Source organism: Tupaia chinensis, unplaced genomic scaffold, assembly GCF_000334495.1.
Source record: "Tupaia chinensis unplaced genomic scaffold, TupChi_1.0 Scaffold000215_1, whole genome shotgun sequence".
In the NCBI taxonomy this organism is placed as follows: domain Eukaryota; kingdom Metazoa; phylum Chordata; class Mammalia; order Scandentia; family Tupaiidae; genus Tupaia; species Tupaia belangeri.
Genome location: NW_006159690.1, coordinates 800,902 through 822,642, shown reverse-complemented (window position 1 = coordinate 822,642; position 21,741 = coordinate 800,902). Strand labels below are relative to the sequence as shown.

The following is a 21,741-nucleotide window of genomic DNA, read 5'->3' as shown; positions in this document are numbered from 1 at the left end:
TACGCTATAAATTACAGTTGGTTAGCCTACCCCTCTCTTCTTAATAAAGCAGGAAATGCTAAGCGATATATTGCTGTGAAACAAAGTATTACTGTGAAGTCAGCACACCCTAGAAAAGCCAGCAGTAAGAGCTAAAACCTAGGATAATAAGAACCTTTCTATATCATTAGTAGAATGTGTCATTTTGTTTACATCCATGGAATTCCTTGATTTAAAAAGCAAGGATCAAATGACCTGTAGCCAACTTTGGAACTCTCTCCTGTTATTCTCCTTTCCCCCCAAGACTTATGTGGACACTGCTCTTATTCACATGCAATCATGTAAGTTGGATCTGCCAGGACTCCCTCTACCTCTCTTCCCATAGTGCTGGCAAAATGCTGGAGGATGATGGGTGGGCATCTTTCTATATGAGAGGACTTCAGAAAGTTGGTGGGAAAATGGAATTAAAGTACAAGATTTTGGGGTACAATAGTTTTAAAAATCCATGCATCATTTTTTCATAGTACTCATTTTCCATGAGTTTTTTGAAGATCCCTTATACAAGGCATTTGGGTCAATCCATGTAATGGAGTCCAGAACTGTGGACCAAAGGCATCAACCTGTTTTAGAGACTAAGGAGCTTCTCCAAGTACTACAAATACATTATCGTATTGACCCAAGCCTTCCACTAGGAAAGCGTTTTGACAGATTTCTCCAACGTATCTGGTGGGGATGCTTATCAGAGCTGATTTCAGACAACCCTTCCAGGGAGGTCATTATCATCCACATTTTACAGATGAGGAAACTAATTCAAAGAAAAATGCAGCTAGTAATTTGACACATGGGCATTCGAACCCTGTCTTTCAGACGGCAATAGCCACACTGTTCCGCAGCGGCGTCCACTCATTCTCATAACTGGAATGCTCACTCTGAAACATGAGACCCTGATAGTGGAGGGGAGGTGGTGTCCCCCTGGAAGAGGTGGCTTTTAAAGGGCAGAGGCAATGTCCTGCACAGAGAGGGAGTAGAGGAAGAGGAAGATGATATGCAGAGAGGCATGGGCAAGGTATGATGAGCTCATGGCTGCCAGCCTGTGAGACAGTATACCTAGTGAACAGATAGAAGTGGAGTTTAGGGACAGTAATTTGTCTTGCTCAGAGATGTGACATAAATTCACACTATGTAGGACACTCCCATAGTGTTAATCAGAAGCTTTTTCCTAAGCAGAGCTTCCAAGATCTGTAGGCAAAGCCCAGCTTGTAGGCCAAGCCTAGCTTGTTTCCTGTGTCATTAGACATGCAAGGCGTCTCCTTTGTTGAGCATGGGCTGACCACCTCTCACAGAGAAAACTAGGTTTCCCCAAAGTTGTCCCCAGACCCTCTATGTTTTTGCTATAGATACAGAATCAGCACTGTGCCACTCATTTCTGTATATTATAAAAATGCATAAATACTAGATAACCCAAAGCTCACTCTCAGGTAGGTGTCCCTGAAGGACGTTAGATATTTTGTATTCAGTGTCCCCAGAATCAAATCCAATGCATGTGATTTAAAAGGGGCTCATCTTTCCTGTTTAGCCCTCTCCCTCCTGTACACAATGTCATGATTCCAATACTGGAGGTAAGGAAGCTGAGAAACCCAGAATATCATTCACTGTATTATCTCAGTGACTACTCAGTCGCAGTGTTTATGTCTACAAAACATCTCTCCCCTGTTCCCTTCCATTCAGTTCCCACTATGGCTGTTCAAGTTGTAGACTTTAACACTTCTTGCCAGGAACTCTTACATCTTTTCTTCAGTAATCCCTTGCCCCCAGTTTCAACTCCTTTGAAGATCTCCTTAAAGGCTCTCTTTAGGGTCACTGCCACAGTTACTGTCCTACACTCCAATCCCTCTCTACAGCTAGGAACAGAGCTAGGCAGGTACTCATCACACCGTCTACCAAGGCTGAGCCATCCATCACCTAGAAACTCCAGCCATCACTCTTTCTGTCATTTTTTCCAGGCACTAATAAAAGCTACATTTGTGTGTTCATGATATTTCTATCTCCCTTGGCATCTCTAAAATATCAAGAGATATCTGGAGAGTTGTTCTCTCTCTAATTCATCAAGTAATCATTCTCATCATCTAAAAAGGTTTTGAAATCCTATATTCTCTGATCAAATGTTCCCAGACTGTTCAGACAACAGTCAAGAGTTTTTGCTCTTTCCATCAAATTCTACCTTCCATCTCCTCCCCCTGCCACTCCTAGCCACACAACTGCCATGGCTATTAGCTCTGATCTTCTGCCAGGCTCTTATATTCCTGGTGATTGTTCAATGTACACACCTTTGAATTGATACTTTGATCTAATTTTTTAAAATGTTTAATGTATAAGGTATATAACTTTCATATTTCATTAAGTGCATTTTTTCTGGACTGCAAATTCCTGGAAGGCAGGGCTACACAAAAGAATGAGGATCTTTTTGCTAATAAGAATTCATGTAAGTTGAAGCTGTTTGATAATCATGGGGCTAGCATTCAAAGTCACTCAAAAAAATACACAAAACTGAAGAGCTCAGATCTTGATTTCAGCCATGGGCATGTAATTACACCATCCTATCCACCCAGACACCTAGCTAGTTCCACACTGGGTAGAGGCGATAGTAGCTGAGAGTGGGACTGACATAGATTCTGGCCTCAGCTCTGCAAACTGACGCTACAACCATTGCTGGGGACCTATGTCTACAACTGAAGCCTATTCGGTGAGGAACAAAGCTCAGGAATGGATTCAAGTGTATGGAGCTTTATAAGTGACCGGCGCCTTGTGTCAGCTATACTCACTTGGTGAGGTGGGAGAGGCGGCACCTCCTTCTGTTGACGTGGTTGGAGGCTTCGTGTCTGGCACCGGCAGAGGCACAGGCCTGGCCATCGGTGGTGGCGGCGGCGGTGGCAACATTGGGGTGGGAAGGAATGGGTTGTGCACCTTGCCTTGGCTGCTCCCATTGGGCTGTGAAGGTGGAAACAAAACAAAACACACACACACAAAAGAAACGAGACATCCATCATTAGCTGCTTCTAAGAAGAAAAGATTCCTTAGGTCTCTTTTAGGGGTATGACGAAGTATTCTAGCTCCTTGAATTCTTCTCTAAGTCCATACAGATAAAGAATGAGTAGCTTCTGTTCTTAAAGTATTCCATCAAAGTATACTGAGGCACACATCCTCAGTGAATTCTAAACTTATCCCTCAAATAACGTCCCTTTTACATCTGAATCTGTAAAATGACCTGCCAAGGATCACTTTGGATTTGTCATCTGAGTAGACAACTTTTATTTGGAATGTATTGGTTCTGTAATAACTGCTACCTCAATAATCATTCTATGATGATTAAATATTTATGTAAGAATTTTACAGATTGTAGTATTATTTCACCATGTCTATGTGCATAGGTATAATAAAGACTCTTAACTATGCATTTACGATAAAAAAGAATAATCTTTCATGTTCTCTCTTCACAGTGGATATTATATAACTTTTAATGAATGTGTTAAGTGAACAGAAAATTTTTCTGTCACATATTGTGTAACATCAGGCACAGAAACTTTAGAATTCAGCTGTCAGAACTCCGCTAGGGAAAAATATCACTTCTAATTTTGATTTAAATTATATAAGCATCTGCCATAAGAGTCATATTTATTTGGCTGCCTAATGTTAAAACAACCAAATAACAGCCCTTGAACAAAAGAAAGCTTCCCTCTAAAGACAGCAATACAAGCCAGTTTGTTTTCAAGATTTTCAATCTATTTCCATGAAGAGATCGGCCTTATGCGCTATAAAATTTGATCAAGATGCAGAACTAGGCATCCGACAGTTACACAGGATGACGTCAGACTATTAAAACAAAAAGTAGGAATTTAGACGTCAGATGCTTGATGCTGGTGATCTGCTTGTTTTTTTCACTGTTTCCCAAGTGGCCTTTGTGACTCAATTTCCAGACTTGAGTGACAACATTCGACCAATGCTAACAGCTCCTATGTAGGCTGTTGTTTCCAGTCAAAATTCAGTTAAAGGAGATGCTGCAGTTCCAGGCTTTTAAATGTAAGCTTAGTAATTCCGCAGAGGCCGTCTCACTCCCCCAAGCAACATTCCCTTATATACTTCGTATTGTTCCTCCAAGACTATCTTGTCTGACAATCAGGATGCTGTGCTTTCTTGCCAGCAAACTTGCCTGTGTGTTATTTCTGAGTGGGCTGAAAGTCCATAAGTGAATGCTTTAGAATAAGCCAAGCAAATGAATACACAAGCAAAAAAGAAAAAAGGCACCATATTGATTTGTTGTCTAGACAGAAATGTATCTGCTAACACATCACCAGACATTAGTCAAAGCTGCCTGTTCTGGCTCAGATATGCAGAATCAGGTATTTCTGCAAGGGAAGAAAATCAGTAATAGGGTGGTGTGACATAATATCCTAAATTAGGCAATAATAATTATGGCTAATCTGTGGCTTCATGTACAGTTATTAGGAGAAAAGGAAAACCAAATTTGGCTTTATGCTGATCATTACTCATTATTATTTATTATTATTATAGGCCTTGGGATACAGCTAACCACTGTAAACCGTAAGCTCTATATTTGAAATAAAATGTGCCATTTTTTTTAAAACTACTTTTAAATTTGGAATGTTATTTCAAACTGTGATTATTTACTCTGAGAAAAAAATGACAACATTCATTTGAAACTATTGAATACTGTTTAGTTTTATACAAAGATAAGTGGGAAAGATAACTACTCTCAGAAATAACAAACCATAATAAACTATACTTCTAGCATCTTGAGTTCAAGTACTGGTCAACTTGATCTAAAGTGTTAGAAGGCTGTATTTTTGAAGAAATATCAACTTGGTTGATCTGAAACATCTGTCCCCCTCACCCCCCTAGCTCTCTCTACTACCCCAAATCATGATTTAAAATTATCTGGTCTTCCTATTTTGTTAACTGCATGAACCCCAGAGTTAGAGCACATGAGGTGGAATTATCAGCCCACAGAACTTAGAAGGTTATGTAGTTCACCCTTGAGATGATTTATATCCATAAACTTGACAGTTGCAAACTTAACACAAACACTGTTTTTAAACCCTGGCCAATCACTCTTAGAGCAAGTTAACTTTCCCACAATCTAGAGTAAATATGACATTTGCCTGCAGTCAGTCAGCACATCAGAGCACAATGTCATGTGGTCATAACGTTTCCCCTTGTTATTTTTACATTCAGTTAATATTTCTAAAGAAATTGAAAAAAAAAAGAGGTTTCCTTACATTGAGGAACCCCACCTGTCCAGCCTGCTGACCAGCATCAGGGCAGACAAGTTGGACAAACTCTTTCAGCGTCTCCTGAGGGTGGTAGCGGATGGCTGGGTGTGAGAAGTAAGGCCCAGGCTGCTGGATAATGGGGGACGTTGGAAAGTGAAGAGTCGATGGCGTCGCATGCGGACTTGCTGTAGGAAAAGGAAACATCAGGGTCAGGAAGAGAGAGACTTACTTTGCCATAGCTGAACCCGATTCAACTTCCTTTTTGATTTCTTCTCCTGGCTCAAAGTATTACTCATGGGACTGAATTTAACATTGGATAGGTCTGATAGATTTTCTTCCTTAAGTCTCTAAGACAAACATGGAGGTCAGATTAGGGTAGGGTTTCAAGCTGTCTTTCTATTTTCAGTGGACATGAGTTATAAAGGCATTAATAATCCTTGGTGAAGCTGAAGATTATTCATTACCTTAAGAGCCTTTTTAATGAAGCAAGCAATAAAAAATGTATTTGGTAGATTAGACCTGATTTAACTGACATTACATATGACAAATTCTGGTTTGCACATATGGATCCCCTTTCACGCTGAGCTATCCATAGACAATAATTCATTGTTAAAGCTCTTATACCCTTTCAAGGAAATTTCTAGGGACTAATTCAGGATGAAATTTTTTTGAAGTATGTAGTAAATGATCACTTAATGAACCCATGCAATTTGGGTGCCTCACTTTACACGGAAGGTTTATGTCACTTTTTTTTTTGTCATTTCAAAACCAAACTCGGAAATGCATAAACGTTAGAGCAGGGAAACCCAAAGGCTGAGTAGGCAGTGACCTTCACTAAAACATTGGCCCTCTGCCCGTAAAAACTGATAAAAGACTCAGACAACTACTACTCCCTTACATTTGAACCCTGATAAATTTCATTTGTACAAGAAGAAAATCACATTAGATTAAAAAACTTATATGAAGTGCTTAATAATTTTTCTAAGAGAACTTTTGCCCTTGAATTGGAAGGATGATTAATAAAATCTGCTGGAGGATAAGAGCAGTGCATAGTAAGGGTCTGAAGATACTCAAAACCAAGTCCAGCCCAGAGAGCCAGGCCTCACTTCTCAATGAGGCCAGAGTAACCGCTCCTAAACCAGAGGAATGAGAGTATTTATCTTTCCTCTATGGCTGTTTTGTTTGTTTGCATTTGTTTGTTTGTTTGTTTTTGAGATTTAAATCTTTAAAATCTAAACTACAAAGAGAAAACATGGGAATGCTCAAATTTTTGGAGACTAAGACTTTCTTTTTTTCTTTTTTTTTTTTTTTTTGAGACAGAAAGCGAGAAATCTCCCCCCTCCCAGGGGGGATGGCCACACCGCAATCCCTTCTCCGCCATACTCCTCTCGGGATCTTGGGCACACATGCACACGTGCCCGGCATGAGTTTTAAGCCATTGGGTCTAGGATGCGAACCGCAGTCGACTATGTGGGAGTCCAGCGACATAGCCATTACGCTAACTGCTGGTCCCAAGACTTTCTTAATTCCAAGACAGATTCAGAATATTGAAGAGAAACCCGAGTAGGATAGGCCACCCTTTCTGGCACCCACTATACTTCTGGCGTAACTAAGGGATGTGGGGAAAAAAAGCATACCTACTGATTGCTGGACATGGACTCTCTACTTCTTACTGGGTTTTCCTTGTAACTGGAGTGTTTTCTAACTAATAACTGAAATAACTAGGTGTGTGTGGTTCGGGATGGCAGCTGTTGCTTCTACTGGGTGGAAATGGGGGTTTGGTGCAGAAGCAACAGTCTGGTCCATGTCTTGCAGATGATCCCATGGAACCTTTCCCTTTATGCAACCTTTAATCTATCCAATAAATATTCATAGGCTCTCACTATGGGCTTGAGAGACGAAGTTGAGCTAAGACAGCTGAAGTTTCACCCTTAATCATACAACTGACAACATCTTGAACATAAACTATTTCAACTGGAATTTTCATCAGCCTTACTTATCAAACTGACTCTTCTGCCAATCTTCCCCAACTTAGTTATTAGCTATTCTCTCCACTTAATTGTTCACTATCACACCTCCAGAACTGACTCTGGCAATAAATATTTGTTAAATGTGACTGAATACATGAGTGGAACGAAAGTTAATAAAAAAAAAAACAAACATACAAATAAGTATGGAATACAACTTGACAAAAATAAAACTTGGCTTCTTCACTTGCCAAACAGCTAGGGAGCTTATAGACCATTTGGTAAAACTTAGGACTTCATGGGGTCAGCAGATGGTGTAGTGGTTATGTTGCTGGACTCCCACATAATCAACTGTGGTTGGAGTCCCAGACCTGGTCACTTGAAACTCATGGCAGGCATGTGGGCATAGGCGCCCAAGATCCCAGGAGGAGAATGGAGAAGGGATTGTGGTATGGCCATCACTCCCTGTGGGGTGATTTCTCACTTTTCCTCTCACTGTCTCTGTCTCTTTCTGCACCACCCCCCCCCCAAGAGCATGTACCCTAAGGCAGAAGAAAACTTAGGACTTCATACAATGAATGCTAAATCTTGGAATCCATTACTATCTCTGAATTAAAACTCATAAGCTAAAAAGTTAAACGACTCTGCTTAGCTGTTCCTTCACAGATCATGATGTTGGCTTTCAAGAACCAAAGGAATGTTTTTGTCTAATATGGTACAGTTATCTTTGCTGGTAGTAAGGCACTTTGACCCAGTACCCTGTTTCTGACCAAATAGTTTTTAGTTAAAGATGGAATGTGGTACTTCCCAAACTAGCTGAGAACGTATCGAGCCTAACAAAATAAAAAAATAATGCCTCTTTTGTGGCATAGCAAATACTACAGGGGGCAACTCCACAGTTAAGAGCCCTGGCTCACTTGACATTGCCTCAGGTGCTCAATAGAAAGCGAGTGATTTTCAGATTATGAAATTGTTGTGGCCAACAGAGAATGCTGCCTAAGGAAAAAAAAAACACAAGTGCAAAGATTAGGCAGATAAAGTTTAAAAAATGCGATAGAAAAAGTATTAATAATTCAATGGGACCATGGAACAAGCTCTTTAACTGTTAATAAATATTCTTTGCCTTATTTTGTTGTTGCTATTAAGTAAGTAAAATAAAATCATTGGCCACTTCAATTTAGACCTTAGCTTTTAAAAAATTTCATTAAAAACAATTTTTTCACTTTTTCTGGAGTTTCTTTTAACACAAACCTAAGAACATATGGTACTATATGAAATTAATTCTACAATGACTGATTTACAAGGATCAATTAATTCTTAATTAATACCAGGAAATCATTTAGCCTGTAGTCTCAAATTAGACAATTGCAGAGTCTGCATTTTAAAGGGTCATCCTTTATAACCCCTACTCTCTCATGCTTAGGACTTTTCTGGTTCAGTCATCAATTCACTGTGGAACTGGATACAAATCATTCAAATCCTGGGCTTTAATTCCTTCAAACAGAAAATAGTTGTGTTACAGAACTATTAATTATTATCAAATATATGCCATTTCTTTGGATAACCTGTTATTCCTCTACCAGACAGTGAGACCCAATGAAGCTCAGAGTTTTCATCAACGTCTAACTGCTTTTCTTCTTTCGTATTTTCTTTTTGTTGATTATTTCCTCCATGAGCAAGAACCAGAGAAAGGGACAGAGTTAGAGATAATACCCCCAACTGAGTTGTGATGCCACAATCCACCCCCAGCCTTCACACAGCTCAGGTCACAGGCAAGCGTGCATCCAGCATACCAAGGGAGGTCTCTGGACTTGAACTGGGAACTTTCCCATTTGGGATTGCCTTATATAGAACACTGTATTTTACCATTGCACCACTATCTGGCCCCCTTTTTAAAATATTTATTTTATTCATGATAGAGAATATATGCACACTTAAGAGAGAGAGCAAGAGATAGAATCTTATGCCATGATCCTCTTTTTCTCAGACCTGTAGCTTGTCGGGACTTTGAGCATGCATACGCTCACTTGGCGTGTTTCAAGTCAACCAAACTAGGCATGCGAATCTTCTATTGGCCATGTGGTTTCCAGTACTGCAGTTCAGTATGCTACTAACTGTGCCACAAAGACTGAGCCTCTGTTTCTACTTTTTTCTCTTTATTTTAGATTCAATATTTTTAGTGTACCTTAGTTTTTTTCATCTACATTGTCTCAACTCATTTTATAGAGTCATTAGGGTTAAATCAACCAAACAGTTAAATTCATTAAATATACTTGGAGATGGCCTGATGGAGCCCTGTAGAAGAAAAACTACCATGATGAATCTGGCATGGTGCTAATGGATTGCACAAAGAACAGCATGAGTACAAATTTTTGAGGAAGAAAAACATCTCTTATGGATGTGTGTGTGAGTAGTTGACACAATAAAAAATTATAGCACATTATGTAAATGCATATTTAGATCCTTTAAAATGTGCATTATTTACTTGAGAGTCAATAAAGGCTTTTCTCAAGTGGTTACAGTTTATTGCAGTGCATCCATCTGTATCCATGTTGATGTTAATACAATTTTGTGTATTAAAAGACACTACAAAATTGGCTGCTTCTGGGTCTAATACTCTTAGTACCCCAGGCCAGGAGCAATAGAGAGTGTCAGAAACACTTCACTCCGGATGCATCTCACTACTAGTTTAAACTTTAACAAGTGGCCAGACTTGTTTCTTGGGCTCTTCACAAAGAATACAATAAGATGGGAAGGGAAGAAATTTGATCTGGTTTCTTTGGCTGCAATGGCACTGCCTACACGTTCTGAACAAAGTGGCCACAATAAAGGAAACACAGAACCAGAATTTCCCAAAGAATGCAGTGCTCAGTTATTTATTACAAAATGATCATATTACTGAGTACTAAAAAAAGAGAGCTGGTCAGGAAGGTTGGTTTACTAGTTCGCTCTCCTCCCAGCACCCCAGTACTCCACAGTTCCTTAAAATACTCTCATGGTTTTAGTTCAGAGGAGTTCCTTAAAATACTCTCATGGTTTTAGTTCAGAGGAGACAGTTAAAAAGTCAACACAATTGAGTATTCATGTTTTTAAGTTAAAAATCCTTTCTCCTTTTAAAGAAGAACTGATTAAGACTGAGGAATGAGAAAATTAAGGTCAAGACTGTATTGTATATGTCAAAAGACTTATTCAAGAAGACTTCAAAAAGTTCATAAAAAAGTGGAATTAAGGTATGAGTTTTTTCCGGTGCAAGAAAAATGGAAATGTATGCACTTTTTTTTCCTTTTTTTGGAGAGGTTTTTGCTATAGGGTGCGTGCGCTCGCCAGATAGACAGAGAGACAGAAAGCGAGAAATCACCTCCCAGTGGGGATGGCCACACCACAATCCCTTCTCCTCCATTCTCCTCTCGGGATCTTGGGCACGCACGCACACACACCCGGCGTGAGTTTAAGCCACTGCGCCAGCGACTCGAACCGCAGTCGACTACGTGGGAGTCCAGCGTCATAGCCATTACACTAACTGCTGGTCCCCACAGTTTTTCATCACATGCATTTCCCACAAACTGTTTGGAGACCCTCATATGATCCAACAAGTGATTATTGGTTTGAGAGTCTAGTACAGGGAGGTCTCATAGGCACATATTTTTAGCAGCATAATCAAGGGGAGCTAGACTAGTTAGAACAGTGGTCCATAACCTTTTTGGTACCGGGGACCAGTTTCATGGAAGACAAGTTTCCACAGGCTGGGGGTGTGGAAGATGGTCTCAGGATGATTCAAATATGTTACAGTTACCACACACTTTATTTCAATTATTATTACATCATAATATATAATGAAGTAATTACACAACTCCCCATAAAGTGGAATCAGTGGGAGCCCTAAGTTTGTTTTCTTGCAACTAAGTAGTCCAATCTGGGGTTCCTATGGGAATTTAACCGTACTGCTGATCTGACAGGAAGCAGAGCTCAGGCAGTAATGCCAGTGATGGGGAGTGGCTGTAAATACAGATGAAACTTTGCTCATGTGCCTGCTGCTCAGCTCCTGCTGTGCGGCCTGGTTCCTAACAGGCCACAGACTGGTACCAGCCCATGGCTTGGGGGTTGGAGACCCCAGAGTTAGAACATCTAAGAGCAAGCCATATGAAAGGAGATGGTACTGGGAAGTATGACCAGACAGACTTGGGACTCGGTATTTCTATACTTTTACAAGTCTTAGGAAAGAAAAACAGATACAAGTAAACAATCTCTTCTTACCATTTCTAACAGTTTCTCAAGCTCAATTTCTAAGAATTCTAATAACCCTTTCACATTTTTTCTCAAACCAAAATTCCATGGATTGAAATATGTTCTTCTATATAACCCTGATGTTGCCTTAATTGCTTTCTTTCTTGCCTGTGAACTGCTGCAGATTCTCACAGATTGGAGAGGGACCTGGATTCTTTTTATGCCAGCTTTTGCTTTATGGCACTAGTTTTTAAATCCTAGTCTCTTTTCTACGAAAGGTTCCAAAGAAAAACTGTCATAGAGCAACAGAAACAATAAAATTGAATCCTCCTTCAGGGTTACACACATTGTTACACAAGATTGTTAATTCACAATTTTGCTGTTAATCAATACTAAGTTAGTGGCAACAGGTGAAGATTCTAAATCTTTTCTGTTAACACTCCACAAGAAGATGTACTTATCTGTTTTTAGCAGTAAGATGCTCTTTAGATGAAATTAACCATTTTATAGAGTAAATAGAGGCTGGCATTAAGAACTCCTGACAACTCTTCAGAAGTAATCATTTTTAATAAGGCAAAGCTCCAAAAGGAGAAAAAAAGTGGAAGGAAAAAAGTCCCACTTAAAAGAAAATCTTTCAAAAGGGCAAATAAGACTTATATTTGGGTTGTCAACTACTGTGTATTTTGCTTCTTCAGAAATTCAGAACCACACTATGTATCACCATGATAACCTACCTAAAGCTGAGAAATCTGTCTTAATGGTTCATAGCCATAAATTATAAACCATGCACGAATCAGACCTGCCCTTTATGAAAGCAGAGAAATTTGGAGTTATGAGATTTATTTTAAGAGACACAAGGAAAGAGAAATTGGCAACATCTTTAAGCCTTTAGGAGATAGAGCCTTTCCTAAATAAATAACAAAGTTTTCTATTTGAGGAAAGCCAACATTTTTTAAGAAGTTTAATACATGTCTTTAACATCTCTGAGATGCACGTGAAAAGTCCACTGCACGATGACTGGCAAAACAGTAGAGTTGTTATATTATTGCTACCAGACAAAGTGACTTTATGCTACAGTAGGTTCTCAACATGGTTGATATGTTCTGTTCCATTTGAATTAAGAAGATCTTCTGACTAGAGACCTAATGTCAATGTCTTTTGGAAAAGAACAGACCCTCACCTCCCTCCAACCCCAAAAAAGAGAAGCCAAAGACTTCCTAAATTTTTATCTAGATCAGTTTTAGCTATTTAAGGACCTTTCATGCTCAAAAGCCTTGGCAGGACCAGGGCTAACAAACATTATTTGTAAAGGCCAGTTACTGAATAGTTTAGAATTTGTAGGCTGTACAGGCTTTGTTGCAACTACTCAACTCTGCTGCTAGAGTGCAGAAGCAATCAGAGACATTACATAAATAAAGAGCAACCTGTGTTCCAATACAGTTTTATTTTCAAAAACATGCAGAAGCTTGAATTTGACCTGTGGACCACAGCTTGCCAACCTATGGTATAGACTTCACATAATTCCAGTCCACTCTCTAAACACCTGAGTCAGGCACCTGACGATCACTGCTCTTTCCTTTCTCTACCAAACAATGTCCTGTTCCCTTACCAGCCTTTCTACTGAAGCCTCAGCTTTCCAAAACCTTCAAAAGCAATCTGATTTTGCTTCCTATTAGATTGTTGGGAAAGTCATGACTATTTTCGATTTTTTTTTTTTGTAAGGTTTTTGCTATAGGGTACGTGCGCTCGCCAGAAAGACAGAGAGAGCTAGAGAGATAGGAAGCGAGAAATCCCCCCCCCGGGTGATTACCACACCACAATCCCTTCTCCTCCATCCTCCTCTCGGGATCTTGGGCATGTACGCACACGTGCCCGGTGTGAGTTTAAGCCACCAGGTCCGGGACTTGAACCACAGTCATCTACATGGGAGTCCAGCAACATAGCCATTACACTAACTGCTGGTCCCTATTTTCAGTGTTTTTCTATGTAAAAATGCATTGTGACTTTCCCGACAACCCAATATATCTCTACTAGCTCCTCTGTAGCCTTTGATTATCTTTCTTCACCATTATCTAACATGCTTCAGTCTGTGTTAGTTGACTGTGTGTGTATCATTTCAAGCTAAACATGTGAGTCAGGAAAGTAGTGTGATTCTGGAGTCAGATGGACATGGGTTTAGCTCTACCACTTACTAGCTATGCTTCAAGTTTCCGAGCTTCTCCATGACTTAGTTTGGCTATTTGAATAATGGAGCTAATATCCCTAATCGATTTGTGGTGAAAACGAAATAAGATGATGTATATAAGTCACGTGGTGTAGTTTCTGACCACACAGTTAAGTGAAAAATAAATAGCTTTTTAAAAATTATTATTACTGGGACTAGCAAATGGTGTAATGGTTACATCACTGGACTCCCAGGTAGTTGACTGCAGTTTGAGTCCCAGGCCCTGGTGGTTTGCTATCAGAGAACTAATACATATGGCCGGGCACACGTGCGTGCATGCCTCAAATCTGAGAGGAGCATGAAGGAGAAGGAACTGCAGCATGGCCAGCCTCCTTAGGGGGTGATTTCTCACTTTCTGTCTCTCTAGTCTTTTGAATTTTTGATTTAACTTTATTTATTTACTCATTTATTTTAATTTGAGGCACAGAAAGAGAGAAAGAGTGAGAGAGAGAGGGAAAATGAGAAAGCAAGCCACCAAGTCTGGGACATGAACTACAGTCAGCCATGTGGGAGTCCAGTGCCCTTAACCACCATGCCACCTGCCGGCCCCTATCTCCGTCTCTTTGGTGAGTGCACATGCCCTAAAACAAAACTCTCTCTCTTAAAAAAAATTGGTATTACTATTGTAGGTAATGATGAGGATAGGCAATAAATAAATTAGAATTTGCTCCTGTGTGCTAGGACCTGTCCTGAATATAGGAGAAAGAACTGTTAGAGTAGGAGCTATCTATTGTCTGCCTGTTTCTGAGACAACTGAGTACATAAATATCAATAGGGTGGGCCAGCAAGTGGCATAGTGGTTAAGGCACTGGACTCCCATGTGGCCAACTGTGGTTCAAGTCCTGGACCAGGTGGCTTGAAACTCACACCAGGCATATGTGCATACATGCCCAGAATCTCAAGAGGAGAACAGCAAAGAAGGGATTGCGGCATGGCCATCCCTGCTGGGAGGTGACTTCTCACTTCCTATTTCTTGATCTTGCTCTGTCTCTCTGGTGAGCACACACCTTATAGCAAAAATCTCTCTTTCAAAAATAAATACATAAACAAAATAATCAGTATGGTTATGACATGAGGATCTTGAAAATAATTCCTTAAACAACAAAATGCAACCTTAATCTAATAGTCATACACAGCATAGATACGATGGCCTGTAAACATACTTTGTAACCAAATATACTTGGAATCTCTGCCTCTGCTTAAACCTCAGCCTGCGAGACTTAAGCTAGAAGCCTGGAACAACGAGGCCATCTTCTCCTAGACAAGTTTTCACTGAGACCTGCAATCTTTGAGGATCCATTTTGAATGTCCATACTGACCGCCCCCTTTACCATGTAGACCCTTGTCACCTCTGATGTAACCAGATTCTGAGCATGGCCTCCCAAAGCAGATACAGTGCAAATCTCCACCATTTCCCTTGAAGAGCTTAGTTATTAGAAGTTTGCTATCAGAGAACTAATATATATGTTGACTAAGTCAGAAGATCTGAAGTACTTTTTTAAAAAAAAATCCGATTTAATAAGTACATCTAGGTTTTGGCTTAGTTTCTTCCACTACCTAGCACATTATAAATATGGACAATTTCTCTCCTAATATTATCATCTCAAAATCAGGAGTTTAAACTAAATAATCACTAAAGTTCATCATTAAGTTCTAGTAGGTGTAAGGAATTCAGTCTATGGGGTTACATTTACAAAGAACTCAGTACAACTTTTCTACACTAATAAATTTAAAATCTAAAGATACCTGAAATAATGGCACTTGTGTCTTTTAAAACAAATTATTGTTAAAATGTTTCTTGACTACGGACTCAGTCTTTAAGATGTCTTAACTTTGGGAAGGCTGAGTATTTAGAGTTTGAAGAATGCCTGAGTATTCTAGCTTGAGCTCTATGAGATAAAGCCCCAGACTTTGTCCCTCCAGGACTTTTCTGAATCAACCATGTTCACGCACTAATTGCCTAAGCCGCCATGGTGGCCCATGTGAAATGCATTTGAACATCACACAACAGCTGTGATGAAGAGAACTATGAAGAGTGATGGTTTAATAGGAAAAGTTGACAAGAATCTAGTTCAGCGAAGGGAACATTATATGCAAGCAATACTATGAGACAAGAGAGGAAGAATGAACCACAAATCAAAACTATTTAAGAAAACTCAAGCACCATCGATTAGATGATTACAGAGGTTAAAAGAAACAGGCAGGGCCTCTTGTTGGAAGTACACTGGAATTACAAACTGTAGTTCCACAAAAGAGACCTTCAAAAACAGGATCTGGGCAGATTCTACAGCCTCCTGCAGAATGATGAAGTACTGGGACTACACTGTTTGACAATCCTTTTCTATATTAAAAAAAAGAAAAGAAAAAAGAAAAGAAAGGAAAAGAAAAGAAAAGGAAAGAAAAGAGAATAAAAGAAAAGGAAAGGTAAAAACAAGGAAATAAACAAAACTCCACAACGGATCTGGCTCTCCATGTTGATTTGCACCATTTCCCTCTGCCAAATCGTTAAGATTTACACTGAAGTTTAAGCCCCTGTTTCTGAGTGACATGAAGTGCAGGCTACTTTCAGAGATCTCCCCCTGAATTGAAAGCATCTTCCTGAATTTACTCCATGGGATGTAAGAATTTAGTCCTGCTGAGGTAGATTTCACACAAGGGGAGGAAGAATGAAAAGAAATCAGTCCAGTGTTTGGAGTCAGGGAGGCAAGTTTTCATCCTAGTTTAGGTGTCCACAAACTGTAGGCTAGCATTTTATGCTTCTTGGTTTTCTCTACTGCAAAAAGGGAATGATATGTTTTGTATGGTTTCTAGAGCTCAACTATTTTGAGTTCAAAATCATTTACTCCCTATGTTAATCTGGACAAAGTTATTTAATATTTCAGAATCTTTCCTTATCATTAAGTTGGGCATAATAACACTAATTTAAAACACTTTTTGGAGGATTGGAATGAATGATTATATGGAAATAATGAATAATTAATATATCCATATATAGTTAATATAGTCATGAACATATTCATAATAATCATACAATAATGAATATATGTTTGGAATTAATGAATATATATAAAAGTCTGTGTACGAATGGAATTAAAGCATGACTTTTGTTTTGGCACAAAAATATTTTGAAATTCATGCATTTTTCTTCATAATATGTGTTTCTGTGTGTGTGTGTGTGTGTGTGTGTGTGTGTGTGTGTGAACTTTTTGAAGACCCTTTATAGGAGCCTAATACATAATAGGCTCACTCATTCAATAAATGTGTTTCGCAGTCATTGAAATTTTATTATTATAGTATATTATCATAATGAGTATTTCACATTTCAAAGTGATATGCTAAACAGTAGGCTAAGCCCTGGGTTATTTATTATTCTGAGGATTATTTTTAGAATAAATTAAGATACATGAGAAGTAATCAGGATCAATGAGGCAACACCAGATACTTGCAAATCAAGAGCTGAGGGACCAGCAGTTAGCGTAATGGCTATGTCGCTGGACTCCCATGTAGTTGACCGCAGTGTGAGTCCTGGACCGAGTGGCTTAAACTTACACCAGGCGTGTGTGCGTGCGTGCCCAAGATCCTGAGAGGGGAATGGAGGAGAAAGGATTGAGGTGTGGCCATCCCCCCTGGGGGGTGATTTCTCGCTTTCTGTCTCTTTGCCTCTCTCTGTCTTTCTGGCAAGAGCATGCGCCCTATAGCAAAAAACCTCTCCAAAAAAAAAGAGCTGACCTGTTGCCAAGGTTCCCTGGAGGTCCATGGTGTGAAGTGAAGTAATAGTGCTTTTCTAAGGCCTGGATTTCACATGCGCTCTGCAAGCCCCAAGTGTGGAGCGAGTCACACTAAGTGACTAAGCTGAACACCTTGCCCTGCACACACTCAGGATGCTCTTTGCTGCCTCTTGCAGTGGGCAGCTACTACTCTGCCTACCCAGCAGTCCTCTGTCCCTTCTTCTGGAAACAGAGCTTTGATGTTTCCTTGGGGAACTCTCCTTTCCTCAGTCTTTGCGGTTGGGGTGGACTTAACCCTTCCCCAGCTCCACGGTCGGCATGCAACCCAGGCTACACCAGTGAGAAATGGTTATGGTTTGGATGATGGTTTGTCCCCCAAAGGTTCATGGTTTGAACCTTGGTTCTAGCGGGTGGTGATTGGATCATGGATCTGGAATCAATGGATGAATGTAGTCCCATGAGAGCTCCAGCTCTTGGGAAAAGGTACATTCTCACCAGAGTGGATTGTTACAGAAGAAGAAGCTGCTGCAGTAATCTCTCTCCACACACACTGGCCATCCTGTCTGTTCCTGTCAGCTTTGCTGTAGGCCAGCCTGATGCTAGCCTTATGTCTTTGGATTTTGCAGCTGCCAGAATGGAGTCAACAAACCTCTACTTCTTTATATATCACCTGGTCTCAGGCATTTCTGCAGACAATGGCATAACAGACTATGGCAGGCACCCCATTATCTTTGAAATAAAAGAATTGTTTTGAAAGTGAGCAAATGACCCAAACCAGCCTAATGAGAACTATATGGTTTCTGAAGGAGGCCTCTTGCTAAATCTATTGTCGGGGCGGGGGGGGCGGCGGCTATTCTTTTGCTCTTGAGATTGTAGGAATTAAGTCTGGGGTTGCCTATACCAGTAAGAGGAGAGTTAGCCTAAGAATGAAGAGTGCAGAGGATAGCAGAGGCAGGCGAGAAGAAAGGGAGGGGAGGAAGGGAGGAATGAGAGCCGAAAAGGAAGAGGAGAAAGATGGATTTCTGAAGGTATCATTTGAACATCTAGATTCTTCTCTACCTGAAGCCACAGATTCCTAGACATTTCAGTTACATAAACCAATCCATTCCTTTATTTTAGGAAGTGGAAAGGTAGTTAAGCAATTTGGATGGGTTTCTTTCATTTCTAAGAATCCTTCAGTTGGAAGAGGCTTTGCCTTATTAACATTTTTCCTGAAATGCAACGATTACCTGAAATGCAATGATTCAGAAACTGTTGACAACTGTTACTATGGTATTCAGGGATCTGGGTATGCAGAAACACCTAGAGATATTCCTTAGGGATGAGTGATAACAGAAGGGACCTACACAACCTGACACTAGGACAACCCCCTAATATAGGCATATTCAATGTATTTAAATGCCTGCATTAGCCCTTAGTCCCCTTTAATTCTGCTCTCATTAACCTTATCACAGAACTAATTATTTGTTTAATGCCTGTGTTATGCTATATTGTAAGAGCAGGGCTGGCTTGTCCAGCTCATATAGTAGAGCCCAGCACAGTGCCTGGTAGAAGGGAAGTGGTCAATAATTAATGTTCAATTGGTGTATAAACAATGGGCTGTTATGCAGAACAGAGGGGCTCATCCCTTTAGCAAGAGCTATGCCCAAATGAAACCATGTCAGTGAAGTCTCCACCATGGCCAATGGGCTGCCTGTGATGGCAGAGGGGCCTCTTGCTCCACCAGAGAAAATCCCTGTTCTAACCAAACAAGGGTGATGGGCTGGGGGAACTGGGCTTGCTCACTTCCCTGGGATCACATCTCCTCTTCTAGGCATATGTGGGCCCTCAACAAACAGAAAGCACACTCTTCTTGTAGATGGACAAGAGCAGGTAGAAAGTGAGAACTGGGGAGGCCCAGCAGGTGGCATGGTGGTTAAAACACTGGACTCCCACCTGGCTGGCCACACTTTAAGTCCCAGACCTGGCAGCTTGAAAATCATGCCAGGCATGTGTACATGTTTGTGTGCCCAAAATCTTGAGAGGAGAATGGAAGAGAAGGGACCACAGTGTAGCCATCCCCCTGAGAGGATGATTTCTCTTTCTCTCTGTCTCTGGAAGGCACAAGCACCCCATGGCAAAAAACAAAACCAAAACACACACACACACACACACAAAAACAAACAAACAAACAAAAAAACAAAAAAAAAAAGAAAGAAAAAAGTGAAAACTCAGGATGGAGCATAAGGAAAGAAGGACAAGAGAATCATTTCACAAGAACCACAGACAAAGAAAGTAAATAACGATATGGGGTCAGGGGAGTCTGAGAGTTAATGAACATTTACTGGACACTCACTGCATACTGCAAGCCCTTCCATCATGTCGTTTTGTATAGGTGGGAAAACAAAGTTAGCAGAGGATAACTGGTTTGCACAGCTTACACAGACAAGGGGCAGGGTTAGATTTCTGGATTTGAATTCTATTCTGGCTGCACTGAGTCCATGCTCTTTTCTTTCTTTTCTTTTCTTTCTTTCTTTCTTTCTTTCTTTCTCTTTTTCTTTTTTCCTTTCCTTTTTCTTTTTTTTTTTTTTTTGAAGAGGTTTTTGCTATAGGGCACGTGCACTCACCAAAAAGACAGAGAAAGTGAGAAATCACCCCCCAGGGGGGATGGCCATGCCGCAATCCTTTCTCTTCCATTCTCCTCTAGGGTTCTTGGGCATGCACGTACACATGCCTGGTGTGAGTTTAAGCCACTGGGTCTGGGACTCACACTGCAGTTGACTACATGGGAGTCCAGCAACATAGCCATTACGCCAACTGCTGGTCCCCATGCTCTTTTTTTTTTTTTTTTTAAAAAAAAGAAATTGTTTGGTGGCAGGTTGTCATTTAATATGTTGAAGTGGCAAATGCCAGGGAACAGGATGCGGTGTGCATGGTGATGCAGCAGCAAAACAGGACAGTCTGCAAGGCTGACTCACATGAAAAGGTTCTGGTTTAAGTCTGCAGACCACCCCAAGCACATTGGGCATGCATGTGCCTGGGACCCAGGGCTGTCTGAAGCCTGGGGGCAACCACAACATCAAAACCCTTTTGGCAACGAGAGGTCAGGGTGGCTGTCTCTTTCTCTGTCTCTTTTGCTCACGGACAAAATAAAAAACTAAGCTGAAAAGAAATGACAAATGTAAGTTTATTGTGCAAATATAAACTCTAAAAAGGATCCCATGCAGAGGGGTGATTAAATACACTAGTTTCAACCACAGGAAAGATGCAGCCTGGAATGGGTGACTCTCAGGGAGATTGCAAGCGCCTCCATAGAATCACACATTCCTATTTCAAGTCCGAGTGCTCGCCTCCCTTCTACACGGATGATAAGCTGATACTACATAAACATTGTTAAAGCTCTGGTTCCATGCTACAGTAATTCACTTAACTTTAACATGATTTATGATTCTGTCAATAGAGGAGGTTGAGAGCCCTGCACCGAAGCTTAAATGTGAGCTTCATATTTAAAACAGCAATGGTATGAGTGGGGGACAGAAGAAACCGTTCCCATAAAGAGGAGATAGAAATTCACTCCTAAATTTGGTATTCTACACTGAGAAAAACAAAACAAATAGCGAGTCTGAACATGGACTCCACATTAGATTAAGCTAAGCTAGAAAGAAAGGGCTGCTCGGATTTGTGTGATTATGCAGCCACAGCCCCAGTATCCGAGAGGTGGAATTCTTATCGATGAGGGATTTCTAAGCAACCTGGTTCGGAACCACTGCCTTCATTGTTTATGCACATGTGGCCCTATGGTGTGTGTGTGTGTGTGTGTGTGTGTGTGTGTGTGTGTGTGTGCTTGCCTCAGCGCACGCGGGGTGGGGTTACGTGGCTATGTGTGTGACAGAGAGAGGGATGGGACAAATGAACACAGCTTCCTTTGACAAATATGAGTTTAAATCTAGGTCCACTTGGTTAATCACTCTCTTCTCTTTAGCCCACACCCTGGGGGTCTTTTGCCTCTTTGAGAGAGTAAGGAGCCAAGTGGGGCCGACTGCTCTAACCTGCCCTCCCTGGGACAACATATCAACATGATTCCACTGCAGAAGAGCACTCTTTAGAAGTTTGCTGCAGGGATGACAAATTAACCCGGCAGGGTGTCCCACACATCTATCTCGGTACGAATTATTAGTGTAATAGAGCTTTTAGTTATGCATTTATCTAGTAATTATCGAACAGTTACACAAAACCAAGCTGAGCAACCATGGCCCTTTATGAGGTGTGCTCTGTGGGTGGCCTTACCGTTAATTTCAGATAGGTCTCTACCAAGCGGTTCACTAGCAGACAAATTAGTTAAACAGCCTTCT

General features: G+C 40.6%; 1 protein-coding gene across 4 annotated transcripts in view; it reads right to left on the bottom strand.

Annotated features, from left to right (window-relative positions):
• Positions 1-21,741, bottom strand: part of NFIA (nuclear factor I A) — a 445,632-nt gene that overhangs the window by 55,092 nt on the left and 368,799 nt on the right. For 3 of the 4 annotated variants that reach the window (XM_006147506.3, XM_006147507.2, XM_027771458.1), the window contains 2 exons: positions 5,274-5,452; positions 2,802-2,967 (listed from right to left, as the gene is read on the bottom strand). In XM_006147506.3, coding sequence (XP_006147568.1) covers positions 2,802-2,967; positions 5,274-5,452 — 345 coding nt within the window. The remainder of the gene's footprint in view (positions 1-2,801; positions 2,968-5,273; positions 5,453-21,741) is intronic. The other variant, XM_027771457.1, reaches the window with a different exon arrangement.